This window comes from Anoplopoma fimbria, chromosome 15 (assembly GCF_027596085.1).
Source record: "Anoplopoma fimbria isolate UVic2021 breed Golden Eagle Sablefish chromosome 15, Afim_UVic_2022, whole genome shotgun sequence".
Lineage (NCBI taxonomy): Eukaryota > Metazoa > Chordata > Actinopteri > Perciformes > Anoplopomatidae > Anoplopoma > Anoplopoma fimbria.
This window is the reverse complement of record NC_072463.1, coordinates 6,225,267-6,252,968: the sequence shown is the minus strand read 5'-3', so window position 1 is coordinate 6,252,968 and position 27,702 is coordinate 6,225,267. Positions and strand designations below refer to the sequence as shown.

Below are 27,702 nucleotides of genomic sequence, written 5' to 3'. Positions count from 1 at the left end.
TTTAAATAACACATTTACACAGTATCTAAGTTAAAACATGTATATTTATGCGACACATTTTCTGTGTTTTGACCTATAAAAAGTTATTTGTGTGTTTACATAAAATCTAAAGTGGACAGGTGGTAAATAGTCAAAAGGAAACCTGGACAAGTACAGTACTGCTGATGTCTCAAGTGTCAGACAATACCGCCACCTTCAGGCCAACCTGATAATTACATGAACGAGTCTGAACACCAGAGGTCAGGACAAACCAAGGAAACATTTTGGGGATGTGATACAGCACATTTACTCAAAACCAACATATAATATTATTATTTATTAACCACATTTGTTATATCTCAATAATAGTTTTGTTATTTTTTTTGTGTTCAACATACAGATAATTACTTTTCTATTTGTTATGGGTAGGACAAAGATCCTGAACAAAAAGGAGAATCCATTTTCCTTTTGTATCATTTCCGCATTATATTGTTAAAATGCCAAAAAGCAAATACTGCAATATAGCACCACTTTGAAAACACCACAAAACAGCAGAACTTTGGCAAATAAGTGTACCTTTTTATTGGATATTGAGGGCATTAGTACCAAGAAGGCACGGACCAGACTTCATCATAACAAATCATATTTTTTTAACTACAGGGTGACAAAAAAAATCTTTAATTTTTTCCTGAAGGGAGATCCTTTCACAGAAAGGATTAAATGGACACAGACATACAGACTCTTACTCAGTGTAAGCATGACCATATATTGAAGTCAGAAAAAGGAAGTTAGAACAACTTATGAAGACTTTTAAGGACATGGGTTATGAGAGTATGGCTATGTACCTTAACACATACTGTTTTTATATAAGAAACATCATTGTCCATCAAAATATGACCTTAGACATTTTCCATTAATGAGTAGAAATAATTACAAGTTTAAATCAGTGAAAGAAAAAAACATACATAGCAGTATCAACTGTGTTTATTTGTTACATAAATGTATTTTTTAAAACCTTGATCAGATGCTATTGCTCTTGCTGACTTATGTCTTTTAAAACAACTCTGGGAGCTCAAGATGTTTAAAAGCCTGTTTGAATTTAAAATGATAACATCCTATCTGCAGATGACATGTAACACAGTGAACACTAAACATTTGAAGGAAAAGTTTGACATTTTGTGAAATGCGCATAATTACTTTCTTGCAAAGAGTTTGATGAGAAGATTGATACTTGAAAATATGAAGCTACCACCAGCAGTCTTTTAGCTTAGCTTAGCATAAAGACTGGAAACAAAGGGAAACAGCTAGCCAGGCTCTGTCCAGAGGTAACGAAATCCACCAAACAGCCCTTCTTAAGCTCACTAATTATCACATTATCTTCTATATATTGTTATATCTTATAGATTGTTACATCTACAAAAAAACACAGCTATCAGTTGGTAATTAGGTTGATTTTGTTACCTTTGGTTAAAGCCTGGCTAGGTGTTTATCCCGGTTTCCAGTCTTTATGCTATGCTAAGCTAATCATCTTTTGGCTGTAGCGTCATGTTAATGAGAGTGGTTTTGAGCTTCTCGTCCAACTCTTGGCACAAATTTGTATCAAAAGCATTCCCCAAAATTATGAACTAATCCTTAAATATCACACATCATCAGCAGAATCCAGTCTTTTTTTGATTTTTTTCCCCCAATAACTAATGGGATGATTTTAACCACTTGAAAAGTTGTATATAGAACCTACTCATCTTGAGAGATCATTCTTAAATCAAACTGTTATTTCATGATAAAGATCACGGAGAAATGTTTTCCTCCTGATTCAAAAGAGTTACAAATATTATGGTTGTATCTTTAAAAAAGCATGATATTATTGATTTCAATCAGACAGAGCGGTAACAGTGGCACTTTGAACGTGAGCTGCATGATTTATGAATAAAAAAAAATGAATCTTGTTTGTTGTTTTAACCTGCCACAACCTCCTGAACTTGTCACCCTTGGCTACAACAGGCTTCAGTTCTCTTGAATCCTACTGTGAGATAAAAAAAAAAAGTATCTTTCTTGTTCAGAGCCACAAGCATCACCTGTCCTTAATACTGTCACATATTATTTGCTTGTAATACTGAATTACATCAACTGCACGCAGATTAACTGTTCAACATACACAAGTCTGGAGAGCTCATACAAAAAATACATGTAAAGAGATTTCATGTAAAACGAGAGGATGAAAAATAAAAGAAACGCGACAAATTCCAGTTGAAAAATGATGGATGAAACGAAACGGAAGACAACAAGAGTGAAAGACAGCCGAGCAGAAAGGAAGACGCACATGTATGCATCAAAATGTACGGTTTGTTTTGGCCCCCAGCCAACCGGGCTCCATTTTGAGTCTAGATTACAGGGGAGCTTTTGTGGCTGAAAACTCGACGCAAGTCAGGACATGTAGGAACTGACTCGACCTCATTCCTACGGGGAAATCTGTCAGAGTTAACAGGACATGACAGTTTGAAATCAAGACTTTTTTGACATTGAAGATGATGAAGAACCGTCTTCAAGTGTGTGTGTGTGTGTAAGACATTTAAAAAACAATGTTGAGCTTTGAATTCTGAATGTTTTGATCTTTAAAAATGACGATGATGAGGGTGTGTGATTGTCAAGGCGACGGTTTGACACCTGCATAGTGTGATGAAGGCACATCGGGAGTGTGTTCACATGATTCAGAGTCCAGTCTGAGCGAAGGAGAGTTGGCACACTGCACCTCCTGTTGAGGTCAAATGAAGCGGCGTGGAAGAAGAAGAAAACCAAGGCTGCTTCCTCTCAAAGGATTATGGGTTCTTCTTCCCTCCCAGCATGACTTGTGATGTTCTTTCATCATGACTACACACTGAGGAAAAAGTTGGACATAGTTTATTTCCATTTCTCGTCTTTGGTTCGTAGCTCAGAGTGATTTTCGTCCTCCGTTTCCTCCAGAGGAAAATCTTTGATATGCTGCTCACGTCTGTGCACGAGTCTCTGTCTGCTGTAAGCACTGTCTGTTTACGACTTAATAAAGCAGGCAAACGCAACGTGTGGTTCATGAAACCAGTTTGGAGGAGACAGATTTGAATAAAAATGTTTTTTTTTGTTTTGTTTTTTTAAATGGCACGATCCCTTTTGTTTCCTTTCACACAGGAGAGCAGCTCAGGTTACTTTGTAAAGATGCAGATCTCTTTTAACCGAGTGTCTTAAAGTTCCCTTTTTCAGCCGGAGTCCTCCATGTTTGTTCATTTATTATTTGTTGTTCGTCCGAAGTGGTAAGTGAAGGGACCGCCGACTTGTTTCCAGTTTACTCATCCTAGAAACCACCTCTCCAACTCTCTCTTCTCGTTCCCTGAGGCTGAAGCATCTCTACATCGGAGCAAAAATAAAAAAGGTCACCTCGCCTCGTTTCCTCTCCTTCACACCACAAACTCTGGGACCTCGTCGTTGGTCAGATCCAGGGAGAAGTACTTGTTGGTTCTCTTGATGGGAAACGGGTGCTGCTCGCCGAGCATGCCGGCGCGCTGATCGGCGAGACCCTGATAGCCACCGCCGCCGCCGCCACCGCCACCGCCACCACCTCCTCCACCGCCACCGCCTCCTCCATCACTCAGCTCCTGGGCGCACCCGAACGTGTAGCTGTGGGCGGTGTCCTGGCAGAGCTCCGCCCACTGCAGGCAGTCCTTCTGGTAGAGCCGGACGTCGTCTAAGGACTGGCTGTGTCGGTCGGTCGAAGACTGAGGCTTCCTGCACACAGAAGTCTGCAGGCGGAGAGCAACAAATCAAATATTATGATATGGTAGCATAAAACGGGAATGACATCAAGGAAAAGTCAGCCATCAAAACATTTACACTCTTTATTTTGAAGTCATACTGTAATAAACTTTTATTATCTCTATAGTACCGTTAAGCTTGATTTATAGTTCTGATTAAGTAGTTATGTAGCTGCTGTAGCCGACGTGTTCCTCCTCTAATATGTTGTCCAACTGGTTCCTTTGATCACATGAATGAATGAAAGAACATTGACACAGGATCACGATAGTGTTGTGGTCGGGATGTCAAACTGAAACTAAACTATAAATAAAAACCTACACGGTAGATATCAGTAGCGGGAGTCAACTTGTCTCAAGTATAAATCCACTTTCACTTTGTTATTAAAATGTTTATTTTCTTATGGAAAAATATGTAAAATATACAAGATGCTGTTGTTGATTTCTTTATAGTTTAGAGGTTAGATTTGAATTTTGTTTCATATTTATTCTTTCTCTCTTAAAGTAATAACCTTATCTTAAAGATTTTTATTTAAATAAATGTTTGTTGAGTCACTATCTATTGCCAAATCACTATCAGTAACACAATGGTGACTCAGCCTTTGGCCCAACAATGAAAACCCTTGCATTTGCAGTATTACATACTAGGTGTCTGTGTTGACCTTCCTGGAAAAAGATTACTGATCACTGTTGGAATCCCTGGGAATTCAGATCCCAAAACACACACTGCAATTACTGCTTGTAGATCTTCAGGTAAAAATTTGCCACCAAAGTATGGTTTATATTTTGAATTACCTTGTCATTTGCAAGTTCCTTTATCATTTCTAGTATTAATTGCAAAAAAAAAACCCCCATTTACATTCTGATCTCCTAAGATGCAGCTCTCTGTGTGAATGTTGAACATCACTACAAATTAGATTGTTCGATTCTGTAGACAACAAAACTTCACATTTCTACCATTTAGAATTCAAATAGCTGATGAAACATCTACACTGTAAATATCCTCATGTGCCATTCAGAAAAATAAACAGAGACCAAACAGCTATTTTTTAACCACAGAAAACGCACTTCAGTTACCTGTGGCAGAGACTCGATGCTCTGTCCTCTCATCTTGACGACCGTCTCCGAGGAGCTGGAGGTGGAGGAGCTGACGTCCTTTACTATCAGTCCTGGGGAGAACAGATCATAACATTCAGCTGCAGAATGAAACCATTCTTCATCTTCACTCGGCTCAGTGTGGACCTGCTTGGTGGTAGCCGTTAAAATAATAATTCCACAGACAGAGAAATAATTCACCCTGGGTTTATTACAACCCCCATTGCTCCTTTATGGCTTTCTGCTACGTGTTCTGTCTGTACACTGTTGGACTGTTTTTTACTTGAATAAAACATTATTTATGTTTTGCACACGTTACATTGCGCCCTGGAGGAGTCTTCACTCAAAGTATAAAATGTCGTAAAAGTAGAGCAGAAACAGTGAGACAGCATCTGTACCTGTGTATCCGTTGGTCTGATCAGGCGACATGGTCAACATGTCCTCAGTGATGTGGATACACAGCTCCTGGTCCAGAGCCATCTCATGAAGCTCCTCGTAGTCTTTGGGGTCGTCCACAAGCATCTCAATCTCTGCAGGAACAGATGTTGTCTGAATTGTTACAACTTACAACAAACTACAACAAATCCCTAAAATGACTATAACTTTCAACTGGTATTCTATAATCATTTAGTTGTTGGATTTTTGGACTACAAGTCCCAGAAATCCCTTGACCAGCCATTCGTGTGTCCAGCAAGGTATTTATCTATTGACGATGTTTAAGTCTCTACAGGTGTTTGTCTTTGATAAAACAGTTATGCTAATTGTTTAAGATGCTAATTTGAACAGACAACGTCACAATATGTCAAATACATAACTTCATATCTTTATAAAAGCAAATATTTCATGAAACGGCTGTGGGAAATGCTGTTACTTAAACACTGAAAACAATGAATTAAGAACCATCCTTGTGTTTACTTCTACTACTATAAGAAATGTTGGTGTCTTTGTTTATCTTTAGTTAAAACACCCCTGATGTTTTATAGGGGGGGGTTAAATCATTAACTCAACATCAACTCCCCGATCTTACCGTCATCATCTAGAATGCGCTCCTTGCCGCTGCTCTCGATGCCGGAGGTGTGTGAGCTCCCGTGGCTGGTCGTGGACGAGCTGCAGGTCCTCAGGGGTCTGTGTGGGGCCTGACCTGAGGCCCTGAAGCTGTCCGTCCCAATGCCGGAGGTGTGGGAGCTGCCGTGGCTGGTCGTGGAGTGGCGAGACAGGCGTTTGTGGTGAGACATGCTCCCTGCGCTGCTGCCGCTGGCTCGGGAACGCTTGTCCAGCTGGTCCATGTCCAGTTCCAGAGCATCGCTGATGTACGACTCCCTGTACTGCTTCTTCTCTGAAATCAGATTAGATAGAGTTCAAAATATTAACTGCAATGTTTTTTTAATATTATCTTAATTTATAACCCTTAAAGCAAGAGTTACACGTTTTCTGGTGGATTAGATGTTAGGATCGATATAACCCTCATATCTGTCTAGGAAATATGTAGCAATAGCAAAGAGTTGGTTAGCTTAGCTTAGCACAAAGACTGGAAACAGGGGGAAACTGCTAGCCTGTCTCTGTCCAAAGGCAACAAAATCTGCCTACCAGGACCCTTAAAGCTCAATAATTAACACATTATGTCTATTTTGTTTATTTTGTATAAAAAACGAATTGTAAAAATTACAATTTTACATTTTGAAGAGGGTTATGTGTCAAGAGTATTTTTTGGCTCTCTGAGCAACGACCAGCTCTGACACTCCAGGAAAGTATTGATTGAGTTTTTGCTGAAGTATTAAACCAAAATCTTGAGGTTTACAACTTTTATGGAATTGTGTTTTTTTACACACAATGATAAGAAATGCAAGAACGATATAAAACTGCTGGAAAAATACCTTCGTTTTCCTCCAACCGGCGGACCTGTTTGAGAACGGGCTGCAGGTTCATGTAGAGCCGGTGGCTGTTGCTGAGCAGCTGCAGGAGGTGTCGAGAGCGAATGGGACATCCCGTGTAGTAGATGAGTTTACGGGCCGAGGGCAGACCGTCAGGGAGGATTTCAAACTTCTTCCCCTGCGAGAGTAGGAGGAGAAAAATGTTAATTACAAGACTCAGTGATTTATAGAAGTCAATATTATAAGATTATGAAATCGGAATGTGAATTTCAAATTATGACTGAGTGCCAGACAGGACAGGAAGGCAAACCTCAGGAGAGGAGAGTCTGTTCTTGAAAACTATTCTGCAGCCAAACACAATGGAACAATCAGTCCATGTGTCTGTTCTTCATTTCTTCCTACAGAGACTGAAACTGAGCATTTTTGAGAAGTTTTGAGGACTTTCCAGGGAGAGGACATGTTGGCCGAACGCACGGAAAAACTAAAATGGTGGTTTTGTGCTTTCTCCCGCGCTTTTTTGGCAAAGGCTCGACCCAAAAACAGCTGTCTTTAGTGTCAGCGGGGTTGTTTTCTATACAGACCTATAAACATTTCTGCGGGGGCTTGGACTTTCAAAGGCAGCGGGGTGGGTTTAAAGCCGAGGAAAATGCACAAACCTGCACATTTCTAACCGCAAGACTGAGCTTATGTTTTATTTACAGGAAGAAAAAAAAAAAAAGCAGCTTGATCCAAGTCTTTAAAGCCTGTACATGGGTAGGTAAGCGTATCATAGGTATTCAGCTTTGTACTATGGAGAAATGAGTCATAAAAATCAACTGACATTTGCTCATTGACAGTGGTTTTCCTTTCAAATATAATTTTCTCTGGGTAGAAGTATCCTTGAGGTTGAGAGACTTCCTGTTCAAATCCCTGAACCTTCAGGAAAACTCTGGGTGGGAAAATGAAGTTGAGTGTTTGTCTTTAACCTCAAACTACCTCTCTGCAGCGTCTATTGGCAACCATTAGAAACCATACTGGGCAGCAACAAAGTAGAAAAAGGGAAACGGAGTGATGCAAAGCTGGTTACTGCTGCAGGAAATCTCTTTTGTCCCTGGTGATCTGAACTCTTTGTATCCTCGGATGGTTTGGTTGGTTAACTTATTTAATCTACTGTATGCTTTAGAAAGGTATATGAATGTACATTTTATTTTTTAGGATAAGTTACATTATTCAGAAGTGTCATAGACAGCCCTGTAAGTGGTCAATCACGTGCTTAGGACATTTCTTTGTAGGTTTAATGCACTTTTAAAGAGTTTTGCATGCTTTTGAAAAAAAATAGAAAGGATAGAGGAGAATGTCTGGTGTTCCAGGGGAGTAACCTTAGCCCCTCAAAATAAGATTTATTGATGTTGCAAAAACCCCCAATATTTTCATTTTGCCACTCTTGTTTTTTATTTATTTTTTTATATCGTATCAAATGTTATGAGTTTTGGCACCCCAGTTCCCATCATGCTTTGAGAAAGTGGGCCAGTTACCTTTATCTTTCTGCCGCATTCATGTCATTTCGCAATTACTAAAATGATGAGTTTCTGACTTGTAAATATAAACATCCAAGTCATAAATTAAACAATATGGATCTGCTTGATAAGCAAACAAACATCGATGACTCATATGAGCCAAATTCCATCATTAAGGGAAATTAAACCCAAATGTTATGGCTATAGAGCTGTATTGGCAAAGCCCAATATCTGTAACCCTCACGTAACAATTCTCCTGTCATACAACCGCATCTATCAGGCTCTCAGGGTTTAACTATTTAAGGATAATTTAAAATTCAAACGTGTTGAATTAATGGCTCTCCCTGCAGGTGGTAACTCTATTTCAGACCAAATACACCCAGCAGCAGACTGGTGTCAAGTGGCAGGGTATAAAAAAGTGCCCAGACGCCACTTATAAAAGTTTCTTGTGTCATGCAGTACACATGGTCACTCCATCTATATTCTCTGCTTAGGACAGCTGGATAACTTTCTCTCCTTTCCAACAAGACCTCCCTAAAAAGGCCACACACATCGAGAACTCCCCGCATCACCCACAGGGCCGTTTTTTAATCCAACAATCCATCAAACAGACCGGCATCAACCAGACAGGCCGCTGGCGAGGTCGAGTCTCAGATCCAACGTCACGGGACACGAGGGCGATTACTTTATTTCAGCTTCCAGTGGGAGTAGATCAAACCCTCACAGGCTCAAGGAAGCGTTTATGTAACTACTTTTTTCCTCTTTTAGCATCACAACCACTGACACACACCTTTTCCAACACCGAACAAGAAAATGCATCCCAACCTTCCCCCTTAAACCTTGATTTAAAAAGGCTAAAGTCGTCCCGGCCAAAATATCCTGAATAGAAAATCCCCCTGAAACCATTGCAACATCTGGTGTTTATTGACCCACCCCGTCCCTCCGCCCTGCTCCGCGCTCTGGCTCGCTCGGCCCAAGTAGCTGCAGCCGTGGTGGCAGCGGTGTTGGATGACGTGACTGGTGGGTCGGGCGGAGCAGAAGGACTGTTATTCAGGAGAAGGGTGGGACCAGGGCCACGAGAGGCCCTTCATGTCCACAGTGAAACCACAGCGGCTCACTCTCACGGCGCTGAGGAAGGCAGACGCGAGGAAACCACCGAAAAAACAAGAATGAGGAAAACAGGACGTCTTCGCCGTGGACCGTGTGGCGGACGCGACTGTTGTTTGCTCCAAAATTAGGCCGAAGCTCACCACTAAACCTTCAGGGACAACAAAGCAAGTTCCTCAAGGGGCCTCGCAGTCATGAAACCTGCTTATAAAGTCCCATAAATAAAGAAGTAGCCAAACTTAGAGTTGCAATGGCTTGTTTTTGTGCAACAGCAGTGATAGGGAATAACGAGCTCCTCTGGATGGTGATTCATAGCAGACTGGCGGTAAACGTGAAGCCATCAGAGTGAAGCAGATATATAGTTAGCTTCTGTGCCTCTCTGCGATAACAGAAACCCTTTGGAATCAAATTAACCGACTGCTGTGCTCAGCTTAACGACAGGCTGAGTCAGAGCTCAGATCAGAAGATTTAACAGGATTTCCTTTAAAGGGCAGAGGGGAAACCAGTGATGATTGATAATTTGAATAAATCTAGAGGCACGTATATCATATGAGAGACAATACTGCAACTGATTACATGACAATATGTATACAGTATACAGTCTGCTGGTGTGTGTGTGTTTGTGCATGCAAGGAAAGTCTTCCTAAAGCCATGATTAGTTCCAGAGGACTTGCAGGGCGAAGATAAAACAGCAGTGTGGAGAAAGGAAGCGTAAAGAATTCCATGACCCTGAGCGAGAGCTAGGCTTTCATAAAACAATCGACGTAAGCCAAAGGATGCTTGGGTTTCTGAATAAAAAAAAAAACAAATCGAACGCATGAAATATGTGCATCTGACTCACCACAAATACCAGTTTTCCCACGTTGGTCCAGGGGAAGTCGTACAAGAGTTGCCTCACGGATCCGACATTCTTCAACACAGAAGCAAAGACACATGATGTCAATCGTTACAGGTACGTTGATCAGCTGATTAAAAAGACAACGCTGCTGCACAACCACCATAGAAGTTTCCAATATTCAGCTGTTTTGTAGTTTGAAACAAGTAAGAAATCCCAGTACAGTATTATTTTTATCCTTGTTTATTTCAACTATCAACTTGTTTCAGTAATTTTCCCAAATCAAGACCCAAAGAGTTCAGAAATATGATTTATTCTCTCTTCAATTATTTACACTGTTGATTCATTTTTAGCTTAAATTGCATAATTTGGCTATGATATTTTAGAAAATATTAAAAGATAGCCCAGAGACATTGTTGACATCTTCAAAATGTAGATTCAGATATATGACAAAATTCAGGTTGATGCTTAATTACAATGTTTACATTAGAAAACAGAGTCTTACTTCTAATAATAATAATCTGATTAAATGGCAGATTTAAGACTTTTATGATTTAATACAATGCACACAAATGAATTGATCAGATGGCAGTCCTCTTATTTTCAGAAATACATAAATCAGGAAACAAACAGCAAAACAATCCAACAAGTCTAATCACATTAAACACAACTGTCATTGTTAAGTAAGAAACGTGGATTACCTGAAATATTTGGATTCCACGTAAAGTCAGTCCCAAGCTGAGAGAAGCCTCTACTTCCTTCTTGTCCTGATGAAAGAGATAAGATCATATGAGGCAAAGGTTAAATCCCATTTGATAGAGTAGAATAACCTGAAATCTATTGAGCAGTTAATGCATCAAATGCTCTCTTAGCCAAACACAAAACCAGACAGAAACACTAATAACATCCGTGTTGGAATAGACGGGTAAAGATAAAGCTACTGTACGTCTGATCCTGTTCTCCATCTCTCACCTTGTAGAGTCTGTAGTAGTGGACAGTGACGTCATCCAGGTGTGCACACTCCTTGATGTATTTAAGGTGAGCCTCTGAAGCTGTGAGAGCAAACTGGTCCTTGTGCATATTCGGGATGTGCCTCAGGATGTACTCGCGGCCACGCTTGGTTATCACCTGAGCGGAGAGAGAGAGGGAAGTGTTAGGCTTGGCTGCCCTGAAGTTGTACAGACCCATTACAACAGACTGGTAGCACAGTTTTCCAATGAGCGTAATGAAGCTTCCTGCTGCAGGGGGCAAACAGATGTCAACCTGGAAGAGACTCGACGAGAGCCAGAGGCACAAACCGGAAAAAACGCAGTCGCTAAGCCTTGCATGTGGCTTTTTGAGGAATTTGTATAAAAAAAAAAAAAAAAAAAAGCTCTCTAAGCTCCTAAATCTGTAGGAGATTTACTGTAGGGTAGCGCTCATCATCAAACCATTTCCTGTCACCGCTGGTTACAAGTGGCGATAAGGAGGCAGGAGGCAAATTACAGGAAGTGAGGGGCAATCAGACGGGTGTGGCAGACATGGACGGAGAGGTGGAGGATGCTGGTGGTGGCAAGAATAACCAAGTCAGTCGGAGCATTTCTCCGGGAAAAAAAAAATAAAATAAAACAACAACAGTGTGTGCTCCTTTCCGGGGACAAAAATAAACCTATTGGCCCAGTTCTTATTATCCCACATGCTCAGATGTGGAGCTGTCGTTAAGGGTTTGGTCAGAGTGATTAATGGAAGGTGGCTACAGACCCACATACTGTACAAAACGCAGGCCAGGACACCGAAAACATCCCAACAGCCTTAAGCACACCTTAACTGTATATTTCAACTTCTCAGTCGGTGATACAGCAGTTTATTCTTTGGTATTTTTCAGCTGAGACCTATTTAAGTCACTGTGCATCACTGGAGTATCAGACAGACTTACCACAGAAGGATTTAGTGGTTTAATACGGTGACGTGTTTACTTTATGATACTCATACTTAACACTGCTTTACGCTTCTTATGTATGCAGCACCGGAAGGCAATTAAAATGCTTTTCTTTGGTGCATATCGAAATTAATTGATTATTTTAGATTTGTTGGTTGGAAAAAACAAGATACTAAAAGCAATCACCAAGTAAAACAACTCAGCTATTGCCCAAGTAGCCCTGCTTAATCTTAATAAATCAGGTCATACACATGAAAATAAAAACCCAAAGCCAGGAGAGCAAATCAACCTATTTTAAATAAGAGGCAGGGAGAAAATATGTCCAGGTTTGTCTGTGATACTGATGCAAGATGTGATCAGGTGCAGGTGCAGAAGGACCCAGATGTGGTTTGGTGTGAACAGGAAGCTAAAGCAACGTGCAGGATGATGGTCTGTCATCATCAATCACCTCTTCTCCTCTGATAAGTTTGACACACCTTAGGGCTCGGCCCACATACGGTACTTGTTGGACACACTCACCCATGAGGGGAAGTAGGCTTCAGGTTCAAAGTACTTCCCAAAGTGCTTGTTACGTTTGAAGTTGCCGAGGTCAGCCTGAAGGGCGAAGGCTGCCAGGAGGAAGTAGGCCTCCTCCCTTTGGATGCACTGTGAGAGCAGCACCTGTTTCCTCAAGTGCCAGTAGTAATAGTACCTGGCTGCCCGGTCACTGCAGGGCGGAAGAAAAGCAGAAATAATCGGATTATAGGTTAACTGGTGTTAAACTGTTTGATGCTAGATAAATGTATACAGGTGTTTCACTTTGACTCTAAGTTGTTTACAGACGGTTGAGGAGCTTCACTTGCCTGATTAATCTCCCGTTCTCAACGTAGTACTGAGCTCTGAAGTGGATGATCATTGGAGGCCCAAACTGGTCGATGCCCTGGTAAAGAAACAAGTGGAAATCTGTGTTTATTTTCTAAAACAGAGGAAGAATTTAACATTTCAAATCAGCAGCTAGGAAACTTTGTACGTCTGCGTCTCAAGCTGGAAACCGATGTTTCTAACTAAGCTGATCTGGCATCAGTTTATATCCACAACTAACATAGTTAAAAAGGACTCAAAATATCACATTATGTTGCCGAGTTCAGTATCGGTAGCTGTTAAATAATCAATCTGTGATCCAATTGGAATATCACCACATAAATACAAATGACTGTTCTACAAAAAAAAGACAACAGCTAAATTATGTTATTTGTGTTTTCTGACGCTGTTCAAGGTTTGTTTACATCAGTAATGTCTATAAATGCAAAATAAAATCCCAATGATTTTAGTTTTGGGACTTAATAGTAAAAGGATGCAGTGACTTCCTGTAGTTTTGTCGTCACAGTGAGGTTTCATGGTGTGGTAATATCACATATAGAAACTAAAGCTGGCGGTATAGCTTGAAGCCCGGCACAGAAATGTTGGAGAGATCTATAAACTGTTTTTCACCAGGTGCATCTCTTGTGAATAAGTGAGTTTCACAAAAGTATTTATTTTCAACACACAAAAAAATTAAATCAGCATTTTCAAATCACACAAATACACCCGCAATCTATATGGTTAATATCGGGAATAAGTCTTTGAAGCCTTACACTTCAAGTGAGCAAAGAAAGCCAAAACAAGCACATCTACCTGACGCTGAAGTTTATTTGGCTCTATCTTGTGATTGAGGTTGGGGGATCTATTAAATCCAGGTTCGTGATTTAGGCTGTCAAGTTATGTCATAAACTAAATCTTGTCTAGTGCAGCTTAATAACGGAGACTTAAGATCCTCTTTGTTCGACTGTTGACTGAAAGTCAATAATCCGGCACATCATTTCTCACCTTGCTGGCTTCTCTCTTCCATTCTTTGGGGCAGTACTTGGAAAGCTTCTGATCCAGCTCCATATAGATGTGTTCATTATCTGTCAGAGGAGGAGGGGAAGAGGTTTAGTACTGAAACTCATACTCTGCATCATCTGTGTGTGTACGTGTGGATGTATAGGTGCCTTCATGTGCATGCAGCAGAGAGAAATCCCCCCTGAATGCGCCCTGTTCAAAGACTCAGGCCTCAGAGCCGTCACATCAGACAGCTTCTGCACTTCCCTTTGTACTCAGAGCCTCTGGTGTTCCTTCTCATGTCTTCACCTCACTCTCTCATGCATTAATCTGCTCCTGGAGCGACGCCTTTCATGAGCTGCATCGCTGCTGATGTGACAGCTCTGAGTTTCTATACAATGAAAACATATTTCCACACCTGTAAACAGTAGTGAAGACTTTAACTATGACACAAGCTTCAATTCTGAGTAGCAACACATAATTCTGAGTAGCAACACATAACTATGATGCCCTACAGCTGTCAAGCAGAGTGATATCTTCACATGAAGATAGTTTGGGTTTTATTTGGCGAAAATTTAAGATCTCTACCGCAGAGACTCCTGCCGCCATCCTGACACAATAGAGGTCAATGAAATTTGATTTGTGGTGCTTCAAGAATCCAAATATGACATTTCCAGAAAGAAAAACATGGCTGCTTCTCAGGCTTATCCACAGACCTTGACCATGGTGGAACTACACACTTACAAAAACTGGAGTGGCTTTATGCGGCCGTTGTTTGGTTCAGTGTGAAAAAAAGTAAAGCCGGAATAATAGCGGTTATTCTTGACAGCAGTATTGTGAAATCTCTTTGTTAAAGGGGCTATTGAGAACCATTTGTGGTTGTACATCTCCAGTAAAGTAAGTAGACCAGGGGTCAGTGGAGAAAACGTACAATTTAAGGTTTAAGGAAACTGAACCTTACTTTTTGTGGTCTTTTAAAAGAATATCATGTCAAAAAAAAACACAAATTCTAAAAGATTGCATGAACATTAAAAAAGAAAAACAGCCTGCTTTGACTTCAAACTGTTAATCACATGTCTGCTAACAACTATCCAACACTGCTTTAAGGCTGCAACTAGCCTTTTTTTCCCCCATTAACAGATGATCTACTGATTTTTATCTTCATGAATCAATGAATCGTTTGTTCGCCTATAGAAGCCAAAAACAGTGGGTTCAAGAAGATGACATCTTATTGCTTGTTTTGGGTCTAAAATACTTGGAGCCTTCAAATTCAAGAGGCTGGAACCTTTGTTACTGTAACGATTAATTGGTTTTCAAAACAGTTGCATTTATTTTCAGTTGACCGACTAATTGACTAATCTACTAATCTTTTCAGCGCCACACATCTTCAAGATAGCCATTCAGCCACAGTCGCAGAAAAGTACACTTTCTGCATCATCAATGTTGGACATATATTGTTTTTTCATGCGAGTTAAATCCTCCAAAACGTCAAGCAAACAAAGACGTATTTGAACCCGTGTCTGCTGTGGACACTCTGGTCGAGGGGACACACAGGGACTGGGTGGCCTCTGTTTGCCTTGGGGATTTCACGCTGTTGAGACAAGCACTTCAGGAATGTCCCACAATCAGACCCATTGGCTCCTGCTCCACTGACCTGCTGGGCCGTCATCTCATCTGGAGGCCAGCTGTCTGAAAACACTGCCTCTGCAATTTACTCTCCCTTTGCAGCTGCCTACGAACTGTCAGCCGCTGTCTGCCTCTCCGCAGTGCCGCCGCAGTGACTCATTCTATACGTACGACTCTCACCATCCCGTCACCCGGAAAAAAAACAACAACGTTGGCCTCGCTGCACAATGGGAGCCAGTCATGACGAGGAGGCCCTGGTTCCTGGGAGACCGCCATGACACGTAGGTGAGAGATGCTACGTTTAGGGTGGATTCCTGTTTTTCAGCCAAGTTATTGGTCTGAGGAAAGCAACCGCCTAGCTACAATGTTTTTATGAGGCCCTCCTACTCTTTGGGACTGCATTCACTTCAGAATTTAAACGACACAACTGAACGGTTAGTCTCCACTTGATTATACATAGTCATAAGAAATAATAATATATTTAATTTACACCCCACGCACTTGACGGATATGTCAAGTGGCAGAAAATAAGCTGTTCTGTGCAGTTGAGAGGTAAACAAGTTCATTTATAGATAAACTGTGTGCGTCATCTCACTAAACACCATATGGAACCGAACAAACAGAGATTTTGTTTGTTCTCCCTGAAATGAGAAGTCTTACTCTGAATAACGCTGAGTCCAAACAGGTGACAGTCCTTCAGCCTCAGGAGGTCACACACCTGGACCAACAGTTCCTGGCACAAGGTCTTCACCTGGGGAGGAGAGAAGAGGAGGAGGAGGAGGAGGAGGAGGAGGAGGAGGAGGAGGAGGGTCGCTTTTAGTATCATAAGATCATCTGTGAGCCATTATATTATTTTTTAACATATATAGTCACACAAAAGCTACCACACTGCTAAATATTTGGTATGTATTTCATGTTGTAATAAACCACAAAATGTATTTAAATTAATGTAGGAAGCATCCAACGATGAAAAATCGTATATGGAGCAGTTATAATAGAATGACAATAAATAAAACAGCTGTTAATTTACAGATATTAAATAAATTCCTATGGTTCCCACAGATAACGGTTTCATAAGTAGCAGCTGACAGGCGCCAAGAAACACTGACCACAATTTAATATGTAATTAGAAACCTCTCAATGTTTAGCTTAGCTTAGCATAAAGACTGGAAACGGGGGGGAAACCGTTAGCCTTGCTCTGTTGAATGGTCATACCAGTCACTTCTAATGCTCACTTATTAACAAACTATATCCAATTTGAAGTATTCATACAAAAAGCTCATTTTAAAAATGACACGTTGTCAATTCATGGGGCCATATGTGCTGTGGTTAAATGAAAGCAAATAAAAAAAATGCAAATAAGTGCATTTCATAAACGTTAAACTCTCTCTTTAACTTTCTTTTTTAAATCAGAGCAGACATGGGAAAGTGTTTCTTTTTTTCATATCTAGGCATAAAGTTTAACTGAGCAGCATTGCTACGAATACGTTTTTACATTTGCACTCACATTGACTATGACATTGAGCGTGTCATCATTGGGCAAAAAGACACAGACACAGCGGCGGTCCTGCATGGCTTTGTTGTTGTGGAAGGGCAGTCTGTTCATCTTCGTGTGGCCTCTGACGACCTCCACCACCACCACCACCACCACCACCACCACCACCACCTCCACCAGTCACTGTATTCCTGCTTCAGCTGCAGCCCAGTAAAGACACACCAGCAGCTATGGGCTCAACAGGCCAGGCAGCACTCACAAGGCAGAGCATGGGGACCAGAGCTGCAGTCAGCCACTGTGGAGACACAAAGGACAAGATGAAGCTTAGGAAGATGTGCAATCACTGCATGGCTGACATTAAAATGATGAATTTGTTTGAAGATCTTAACCGTTTAAAAATAGCAAATCTGCAGAGGTATATATTCTCACTGAAAGAGTCTGACAGGATCGTGACAATAAAAGACAGAGGCAGAGAAAAAAGAAGGGCAGCATTCCCGTTTGAGTTCATGAACATCTTTTCAGGGGACTTTCGGGGACTCCTGAATGAACATCTGTCTGGAGAAGAACTGATGCAATTCAACGATTACTTTAGGGGACTTGAACCAACCAGAAATAGAACAACGCAGCAAATAAAATAAGAGTATACAAGCTTTAAGAGCTGTTAAGACACTTCTGCACAGTGGTTAAGATGTCGACTGGGTGTGTCTTTGTTGGCTCTGTAAACCAAACTGCTCCACATATCCCTCCCTTCTTTGGTTTTGTGAACTCGTTCGGTTCTGTTGACATGCTTTTGGCTGTTTGAATTGAATTCCTTCACTGTGTGCCGTAGCGAGTCAGACTGTGGCTTCGTGTTTGGGAAATGCAAGTATTTTAAAATGTCCCGAAACAAAAATGTACCTCTCTTTTGCGGTGGTATTGTTTTGAAAGCAATGCTTGCTTTTTTAAAAAAAAAAACATAAACTGTTATCAAAGTAGTATTGCAGGAATGTGAAAACATATTTGTACAGTGAATTTGTGTTTGCGAATTTTGCCTTTTCCTCCACACCTCAGCCCAAGTCAGGTTAAACATTCACACTTCTGCTTCTGTTACATGACAGCAGTGTTTCCTTGTTTCCTACCGACTATATCCCTTTCTCTCTCACAAACACACACACACACACACACACACACACACACACTCTATAGAGAGAAAATACACACACACCTCAAACATTAACAGTTGTGCTGTGAGCAGCAAATAGCTCACAGCATGAACTTAGCCTGAGGACGTGTGAGCCTTCAGAGGGTGTGAGAAGTCTCAGACCAGACAAAAGAATGGAAAAGGAACAATCAATCTACATTATCACTGCTTCCTGTTGAAAGACACTCACCTTGAAGACATGTTGTCATTAAAAACAGATAGGAAGGACCGCATTACAGAGTGAAAAAACAATTAGCATTTGAAAAGATTAGATGAGAGAATTAAAGGTTTAGGTCAGACACTGTTTGTTCTGCCTTTACAAACTAGGACAATAAATATAAAGTGTAAAAGCAGCTTTAAAAATCTGTAATTTGTTACTGTAACAAAGCATGCAGAAGTGGAAACAACACCAGAATAACTGAGTGCAGTGATGCCGATAAACAACAGCTTTAACTGTGGGCTTGGCCCTCTGCTGCAACGTCAGAAAGTGCTTTTCGGACTAAGTACCCATTCAATACGCCTGCTGTGGACATATAACACTGCTTTGTTGCAGCAGAGACAGGGAGCATTGTGGGCAGGGCAGCCATAAATACACACACTGTTGACATACAGCATCAGTTCTCATTAGCGCTGCTCATTGGATGTGCAGCGTGGCGGGCGACTAGCCACTCAGCAAAGTCTGCTGATGAGCCATGACCGACGGGACGGCTCCCTGCGCTGCGTCTGACCTTGATTATACACATCACTGCTGCACCGTCAGCACACACACACACACACAAACATGCACACGTGTGTGGAGGAAAATATAAAACACACGTGCAATCGGATGCACAAATATCGCACGTTCAGCATGTTCCTGTACTCTTGCCGCTACCATATGTCAGGTGCTACTACTACAGGCAGCGGGGTTTAATTAGAAGTGAGATCCATCTAATTGGATCGCTTCTCTACATCACCTTCATTCCCCTCCAGGGATCGAGAGTGATGCCGGCAAGCTAGGACAGATATAGTATTTGAAGAAAATACTACTATACTGTGCTATCAAGGTGGATATGTTTTTACATTTACAGCATAGTGAAGCGTTGGATTTCACCTTCTGATTGCACCGATGTGTGTATTGTACGTATCAGGCCGTATCGTGCTTTAATCATATATTCCCCATCGTAACTGTGCTTACATTCTCTATTTGAGCAGGAGACTACCGGAAGACTTTGGCATCAGTCTGGAAACACATACATCCCATCCTCCTCATTAAACCGCAACCAATATTTTTGCACAGATTAAACAACCATTACCTTTTGACAGAGCGGGGCTATCTAAGCTAAGCTAGGCTAACCAGCTGCTGGTTTGTGCTTCATATTTACTGTACAGACACAAGGCAGGTACAAATCTTCTCATCAAACTATTGGCAGGGAAGCAAACGGGTGTATATAGCTTAAATATTTCCTCTAAACTTGATTAATGTCGTCTTCTATATTGGCTAGATTCTAATATTATATTATAACATATGCTTTAAGTGATGATGGTGAGCAGGAGGTCAGAGGTTGTGACTCAGCAAACTAACAAAACAGTGCTCGTCTCATTTCTAACCTGATGATGGCTGTGCTACACAAATGTTTGGGGGGGGGGAAAGAGGAATATGGAGAAAAGATTCAGTCATTTTTCTTATAGTTAAGGCATTTTCATTAAATTACTTGAGACTGTAAATGTGCATTTCAAGAGCAATTTTTTCTGGAAGTCTTTTTTGCAGGGGTTTGGAAATCTGTATACAAGGTGGAAACATTCGCACATCCAGTTGAATCTCACTGTAGGAACGCTAATGGCCCTTGAAGTGGGCTCAGCTGAAGTCATATCATATTGCATTTTTTAGCCAGAAATATGACTCCAGACTCCCACGGACGCATCCCACTAACGACTGGTTTATTACATTGTTGAATGCTAACGGTGAAAGCGGACGCCTCTGTGGCTCTCTTGCAGAGACAGGGGTAACTCACACATAACTGAGTATAGTCATTATTGATGGCTTTCAAGGTCGATTGTGTCATGTCTGGTCTAAACATGAGACATCACCACATAGAGCATGTCCACTGTGAAATTAAAGGGTGTATTCTCTTACACTCCTTGTGAGGGAGGAGAGTGGTGGATAATGAAATTACTGCTGCTGCTGTCCATCCCCCCCACCCCACCACCTTTTCACTGTGGTGCTAAGTGTGATGCAACACTAAAGTCCATCTAAAGCAGCACACGCACAAACAGCAGCCAGCTGAGCGTCCTCCTGCCTTTCAAACTGTGATTCTGTCAACGTGGCAAACCTCAGAGCCACCACATCCCACACCGGGACGCAGAGAAAAAGGGCCTCTGTCACAACTACACCTCTCTCTTTCTCATTCTTTCCTTCCTCCATTGACATCAGAGGGCTGGAGAGTCTCTGTGTCCAACTGTTGGACGGGGGAACCCAAAAAAAAAACAAAAAAAAACTTCCACTGCCTGGAGACAAAGAGGAACTGAAGGAGGCTGTCACCACGCTGATTTCAGAATAGCTTCAGGTACAGCCTGTGTCAAAGTTAAGAGAGGGAAAGAAGAGAGCACAGGGTGGATATATATGCAGCAGGGGGGAGATGGGGAGATGGAGCGAGGCAGCGCTCGAAGCTTAGGGCATGAAAAAAAAAGAAAAAACTGCTGCAGTCAGGAGAATTCCTCACTAACATCTGCTTCTCATTCCAACAATGGAGGCCTTTGATTCCCGATGCACACAACGAGCAGCACCGACGCCGTCTCCATGCGCACACAAACGGTATCCTCTGACAGCATCCTTGAACCTGGAACAGCACACGTGCACTGTAATCCCTGATATGGAGCTGAACAGTGTTGACCAGTTTCACCAACTGGTTTTGTTTGGCTTCACCTGCTCTGAGAAACTACACGGACCAGTAAGATAGATTCTTAAAATCGATTAGTCGATTAACTGTAGAATAACCTGTAAGTCTTTTGATAATATGATAATTATTAAAGCCATTTTCAAGCAAAAAAAAAAGGGCCAAAAAATACTTCGTTCGAGCTTCTCTGTCGTTTGTCTTCGTCTCATGTGACGGTAAACTGAATATCTTCGGGTTTCGGACTGTTACTCAGACAGAACAAGACATCTGAGGATGAAACTTTGGACCTCAGAGAGATTGTGAATCTATTTCACATCTTATCAGACCAAACAAACGATTCAGGAAATATTCAGCGACAGTTTAGTGACTAACTAATAATTAACATAATCGTTAGCCTCAGCACTACTTTGGATCACCTGTTGTTTTGTGTTTGAGGCTCAAACAATTAGTTGATTAATCGATTAAATGATGAACAGATAATCCGAAATGAATCTGTTAATCAAGTAAAAAAAAACGTAAACATTTGTTGATTCCAGCTTCTAAAGTGTGAGGATTTGCTGCTTTTTAACTGAATATCTTTTGGGTTTTGTTGGTCGGACAAAACAAGACAAGACTCTGGGAAATTGTGCTGGTCATTTTATTATTTGATCAGCTCATTAAGTGACAATGAAAAAAATTCATTGAGATAGACGGAACTAAAAACAAAACCAAACAACACTTATATTTAGATCATTTAAAGAACACTACAAAAAGGTTTTTGCAAAAACTGTTCAGCTACGTAGGGATACGTGATGCCAACCAATAGTAACTCTGAACAGCACCGATAAGCATTTAACACTTCCTGCTGACGGACGTAAAGAATACAAAAAAAAAAAAAAAAAAAAAGTTGTGGTGCTCACAGAATGAAAACTCATGTCACGGAGCTAAAAAAAGACTTTACAATGGGCTGGGTGTGTTCAGCACACAGACAAAGCTAATCCTAATTTTGCGCAACCAATCAAAAGGGAGGAAGCCTGTTTCATGGGCTGCAGACGCTGCCACAGACTGTCCTGCTGAAATATTTAAAGGGCTCCCTTTCAAAAGGGCACGACTTTTATAAATAGTGCCAACGCCTGGAGATGAATGGGAATTTTTTTTGCTTTGCTCCCCTCAGTTTGCTGCTGAGGGATCTGTTTATTCAGCTGATGAGAAATGTTGCCGAGCTGACGAGTGGCTCTAAATCACATTGGTCACAAGACGGCAATAGCCTTCACAGCGAGACATCCCTCCCGTGGTTAACCTACTGATACGCTGAAAGGAGGAGCTGAGTGTTACAAAATAAACAGGAAAAGGCCAGCTTGTTGGGCGACATGCTCGACCACCCAAACCCATAACTTCTGGATCGCCTAAACATCTATTTTTGGATTCTGGCTGGCTCTTCATGCTGTCGGGAAGTGGCTGTCATTACCGGAAACGTGCTCATATTTATGTTATACTTGTCAAATAAAGCTGCTCTGACTCCGATGATGTTCTCTTATATTTGACTTTCGCTGCTGTCAACAGACGGAGTAAACAAATAACTGTGACTTGCTGATATTAATAGAGCCTGGAGCCATGTTTAGCTGCTGCCCCATAAATACCTGGATGCTCTGTGTGTGTGTGTGTGTCTTTTTAGCCGTTAAGCCTAATCTGAGAGGCAGAGGGAAAACACACAGCACTACTTAGGACCTTGATTCCCATGATCCTTTGCCCATAAGATCATCTAACAGATATTTATCTATTTCCACTGAGCTAACAGGGAGGATAAACAATTTGCGTCTGGCCTAAAGTCAAACTTAAAGTCTGAGAACCTCGACCAGATTTTAACGACCTATCTCAAGTTGATGAAATGTAGGATCTGAATGATGGTAATTATCCACAACACAGATCCAGTACAAAAATAATATACTCTTTCACGCTAAGTATAATCTATATGTTTGCTCAAACAAATCCAACATCTGAAGAGTAAACGCCTGCGCGGCCTCCTTACTCAAATGTCACGCTCATTAACCCCCGAAGGTCAGGCCTGCACACAGCGCGGCACTGTAACGCTGTTACGTAATGCACAAAGAGACGTCGAGGAATGGGATGGTGGGTGGCCTCAGGCTGAAACACAGCTCACACAGTAAATGTACATCATCTCCACTCACTGGAGAGGCTTTTCTTACTGGAAATTAATTCTGAAGACTTCTCACATCATTTAGCTTTTGACTTTTAATCATCATTTGTCCAGGATTGACTGCGGAATTGAGAACCTGGAGCGAACCAGTGCTTGATGAATCACTCTCCTTCTTGATGGAGATATAATTATGAAAGTGACAGGGAAAGTCTTACTCAATGACAGCCTTCCAAATGCCAACACACCAGCTTCTCTGCCAACTGCACTAGTTGAGCCGTTTGTATAAGACTTATGGCACCAGCTATCAGTGGAAAGAGATTTGACGTGGAAAGACATACCACGGCTCGTTCTTGGCAAAGGCTTTATGGACAGATAAATGTTCAAATAACGGGTGGAATTCTTTTATCTTATATTTTATTGTGGGTTCAAAAATAGACTGTCGGCTCAATACAGAAAAGAATGGCACTATTTTTATCCTCTTACACCAGTGTGAAAGCATTAGGGATGGGTGTCATTAGTCTCCAGTCTGTATGGTGATTCTGATCACTACTACTTGCTTAATGATATTTACAAAGCTACAGGTCTTCTGAAATAAAACAGTTTGCACTAAGTCATTTTATATGTCCGATCACAGCTGGCTGGAAGCTTTTCTAAAGTGGTGACCTGTTCTCTGGCAGGAATTCAGCACTCCATGGATGACGTAATAGAAAGCATAGCATAGTTAATTAATCCAAATCGTTTCCAACTTTTGCCCTGTTTAAGTACAAGCCACTGATTGACTCTCATGTGTGCGTACAGTTCTATTAAAGAAAATGTATTTTTTTTAGATTGGTGATTTCATAAAAAAAATAAAATAAAATAAGACTACAGATTTTTTTAATGGGAATCAACTTTTTCCTCACGCCCTTTTTTAAACTAATCCGTTGGTATGGAAGGAAGGATCAGGTGAAATATGTTACAAAATATGTAACAGAGAGCTCAAGCGGCAAAGTTCAAATCTCAGGGAAGAAGAACTTAAGCTTGGGTACCTATGGAAAAATAATTTCAACATTCATGACATCTGGCTTCCATGTGGAGTGAGCGCGCACACACGCACACACGCACACACACACACACACACACACATACTAACACACATCTCAAACCGCCGGCGCTGCCAGACATGTTAGAACAGAGTCAGCAGTCGCTCCCTTCCCTCCCCGCCCAGCGTTCAGGCTTGGACGGAGCATGAGTAACCCCAGGAAAAAAAAAACTAGCAACCCGACCATTATGAATGCTGGAAATAGAGCGAGCGGCCTTAAAGGTGGAGGGCTAAACAATGAGCTGCAATTAAAGCAAAACCCCCAAACCAAGCCCTGTTGTTTTGTTTCTTCCGTTTTGAAGGATTGTTGCAGGTGATGTGATCCGTTTCCATTGTGCAGATTTTGCGACAGGAATGTCGGCTAACGTTTACAGTACTGTCACACCTGAGGAGAGTCACAAGACCGACACGTGGTATTTATATTTTACAGGGTTAAAAAGTTTAAACTGGCCACAAAGTTTTGTGATTTCATGATATGTTACTTGGTATTTTGCTACCATTTACTTCAGTCACAGCCTGAAAACTACCCCAATGAAGGGACAAAGTAAAGATAATGCAAGATCCGGATTCTTAATCTAAAGCCAAAATCCAAAAAGACTTCCAATTGGACCAACAACTGTAATACTAGGGTATAAATATGCTGCAAGGAGGCGGAGCTTTTCCTAAACTCTAGTATCTGGTCTTACTGACCCAAGACTGATCCTGGGTCTCAGTAACACGCCTACCTGCGACCAATCCTACCAAAATCAACAAAATATCCCACAGGAAACACTGAGCTGAAGTAAGAAGCGCAAGATAAGCCGATAATATCCTCAGGGGGGAAGCTGGCAGGTTAAATCTCTCTGGTCCACTTCCTTGAAAAGGACTCACGCTACACTAAGAAGGCCGAGTAAGCAGAGGGGGGGAATACAAATACAATCCGAGGAAAAGGGAGAAAGGGAGACAAGTGCAGGAAGAAATGACCCATTTTCTTTCATCTGTCCCCTTTGGTGCACGGATGTGCGGAGTCATCATCCCTGCAGTTGCAGAAAAGGCACGCAGCATGGATGTTGTCTATTTGCAGAACTCATATTGACACAATTCCACTCATAAACACACACGCGGTTAATCTCTCAAAACACATTGCCACTTCTCTGGAAACGTGCCTGTTTTAATCTGAAACTATTTAGAAAACTGACTTTCCTGAGATACAAGTTCATGTGGCTGCATCCAAAAGCAGCCACATGGGCGAGATAGCGTGGAGTGATAGGAGCGGAGAGCCCGGGGCACCTGTATAACTTCCACCAAGAACAGCAGACACTGTGGAGATAACGCATACAATCGGACGTTGAGAGATAAGAGTTTCTGCTTCTTTATGGCAATAACGGTAATCTCATCCTCCACCATTCCTCTACTACATTGTCCCGGTACTCAAAATATGGTTCCTCTTACACCTTATCTTCTAGCAAGATTGAGCGATAAGTTCAGGAGGGAGCATTTTATAAACAAGCTTCTGAAACGCTATGAAAATGCCCTCCTAGCGTTTATCAGGCTTTCGTGGGGAGAATTTGCATAGTGAGGAGACCATTATGTAAAAAAGGCATTTAACAGGTTATCTCCAGTTACCTACGTGTAGCACCACGGATGCTTTGCTCTTTGGCTCAGGTACTGTGTCTAACAGATTTTGTATTCGTGGCGTGGTTTTCGGCATCAGAGAAAGCCAGCCCCCAGGCTAGGGATTCAGCCGAGGCCTGATTAATTCAGGAAAAACAACAGAATCGGCACTCACTGAAAAACGTGTGCGTAACAAGTAATGTCGTATGGGGGTTTCATGAGTGAAAGTAGGTTAAAAGTGCAAGAACATGATACCAAAACATAGTCCTTCCTCACATTAGGTTTTAAGTGGGAAGGGGAATGCCTTGTGCAATTATGGGCTATCCCATCAGGCATTCCAACACAGACGCATCTGAATGAGTCACCTACACGCATACCAACCATCTTTGTTCACACGTTTCCTTTTTTGTTTCCTATTCAGGCAATGTTCTTCCTGTCCAGACAACACCTGCACCTACTCTCTCCCTCTCTCTCTCTCCCTCTCTCTCTCTCTCTCCCTCTCACTTTGTTTCGTGATTGCGAAGACAGCTTCGCAATCACGAAAAACACAAGTTGTTTTCCTTCCGTCCACAGCTGGAGCAGAGAACTGGCTGACGTGCCACACGGTGTATGCTTGGGAATGGGCCACACAAGGTAGCTCATTAGCCTAGCATGTGTACTGGATGAGATTCAAGTGTCAGCCATCCATAATGACTGACTGTGTCGGCCAATTCTTTTGATTACATTTGTAAATTGCATTAAAAACATAATTGTGCAACCTTTATTATATTACTATATTACATTAATACCTACCTCTTTATGACTTGGCATATGAGTGACGTGGTACTTAAAACAAGTCACCACGGGATGCAAGTTGAGACAGCAAAGCATCCTCTCTGCTGAAGTGCCCTTGAGCAAGACATAATGTCCCCAATAGCTCCAAGGAGTGTTTAACATCTGACTTTTGACATCTCTGGAATGAGAATGCCTAGATAATTCCTTGAGAGTAAAAGTATTATGATAATACACAGCATGGCTCACCTAATCATATTTAAAAAAAAAAAAAAGAGGTAGACCCAAACTATGTCCAACTTTTTGGGGAAAAACCTGATGATTCCCATTCCCCCTTTGTTTTTCCCTGATTGCTCTCTGGTCTAATATTAAGCAGAGGGGGAAATTGTTGACATTCCTGAGTGCTAAGAAAACAACTTTGCAGCTTGTTCAAAGGAGGAGGAAGAAAGGGGGGGTGTTCAGCTCCAAACAGGGTCGTTTTGCATTGGTCACACTTCAGCAAGACATCTAGTTTGCAGAACTCTTGGAGCTGACGTCGTGGATGAGCATAGAACTCACACGACAATAACAAGGGAGGCATCTGTGGAGGATACCTTACTTACAGCAGGTTAGTGTTTTTGGGTCAAAGGTATGTGAGGAAGTTTGCATGCAACACGATGGAAACAAAAGTGGTCGAACATATAAAGTTTTAAAACCCTTAAACTTACCCGTTAAACTTGTTTGTGCCATAATCAAGCAAAGAAAAACTGCCTCAAATTGCAACAAAAAAATATATATATGAATACATATTTCATGCAAACATTCCCTGAGAAATATTCTAACTTTATAGGCATGAGCAAAACTTACCTTTTTTAAATGAGAAAACAAACTATTCCTTTCAACAACAAAAAAGAAAAAAAAAAAAAAAAAGGGTTAATCCGAACGGGTTTCTATGGCGTTTATTGCAACAAACAGGGAGGAACGGAAATCCACAGATTGGAAAGAGCGCAACAACTTTCGGATATGAGTCTTCCTTCTCTCCGCC

General features: G+C 41.4%; 1 protein-coding gene across 1 annotated transcript; it reads right to left on the bottom strand.

Annotated features, from left to right (window-relative positions):
• Positions 1 to 537: 537 nt before the first annotated feature.
• Positions 538 to 27,702, bottom strand: frmd6 (FERM domain containing 6). The gene is made up of 14 exons (XM_054613728.1): positions 27,525 to 27,702; positions 17,053 to 17,335; positions 16,206 to 16,296; positions 13,926 to 14,005; positions 12,923 to 12,999; positions 12,600 to 12,786; positions 11,135 to 11,290; positions 10,864 to 10,929; positions 10,169 to 10,237; positions 6,728 to 6,902; positions 5,881 to 6,189; positions 5,252 to 5,383; positions 4,836 to 4,927; positions 538 to 3,749 (listed from the first exon to the last, which is right to left on the bottom strand). Exons 2-14 carry the CDS (start codon positions 17,149 to 17,151, stop codon positions 3,408 to 3,410), a joined length of 1,875 nt encoding a protein of 624 aa, XP_054469703.1. The 5' UTR covers positions 17,152 to 17,335; positions 27,525 to 27,702; the 3' UTR covers positions 538 to 3,407.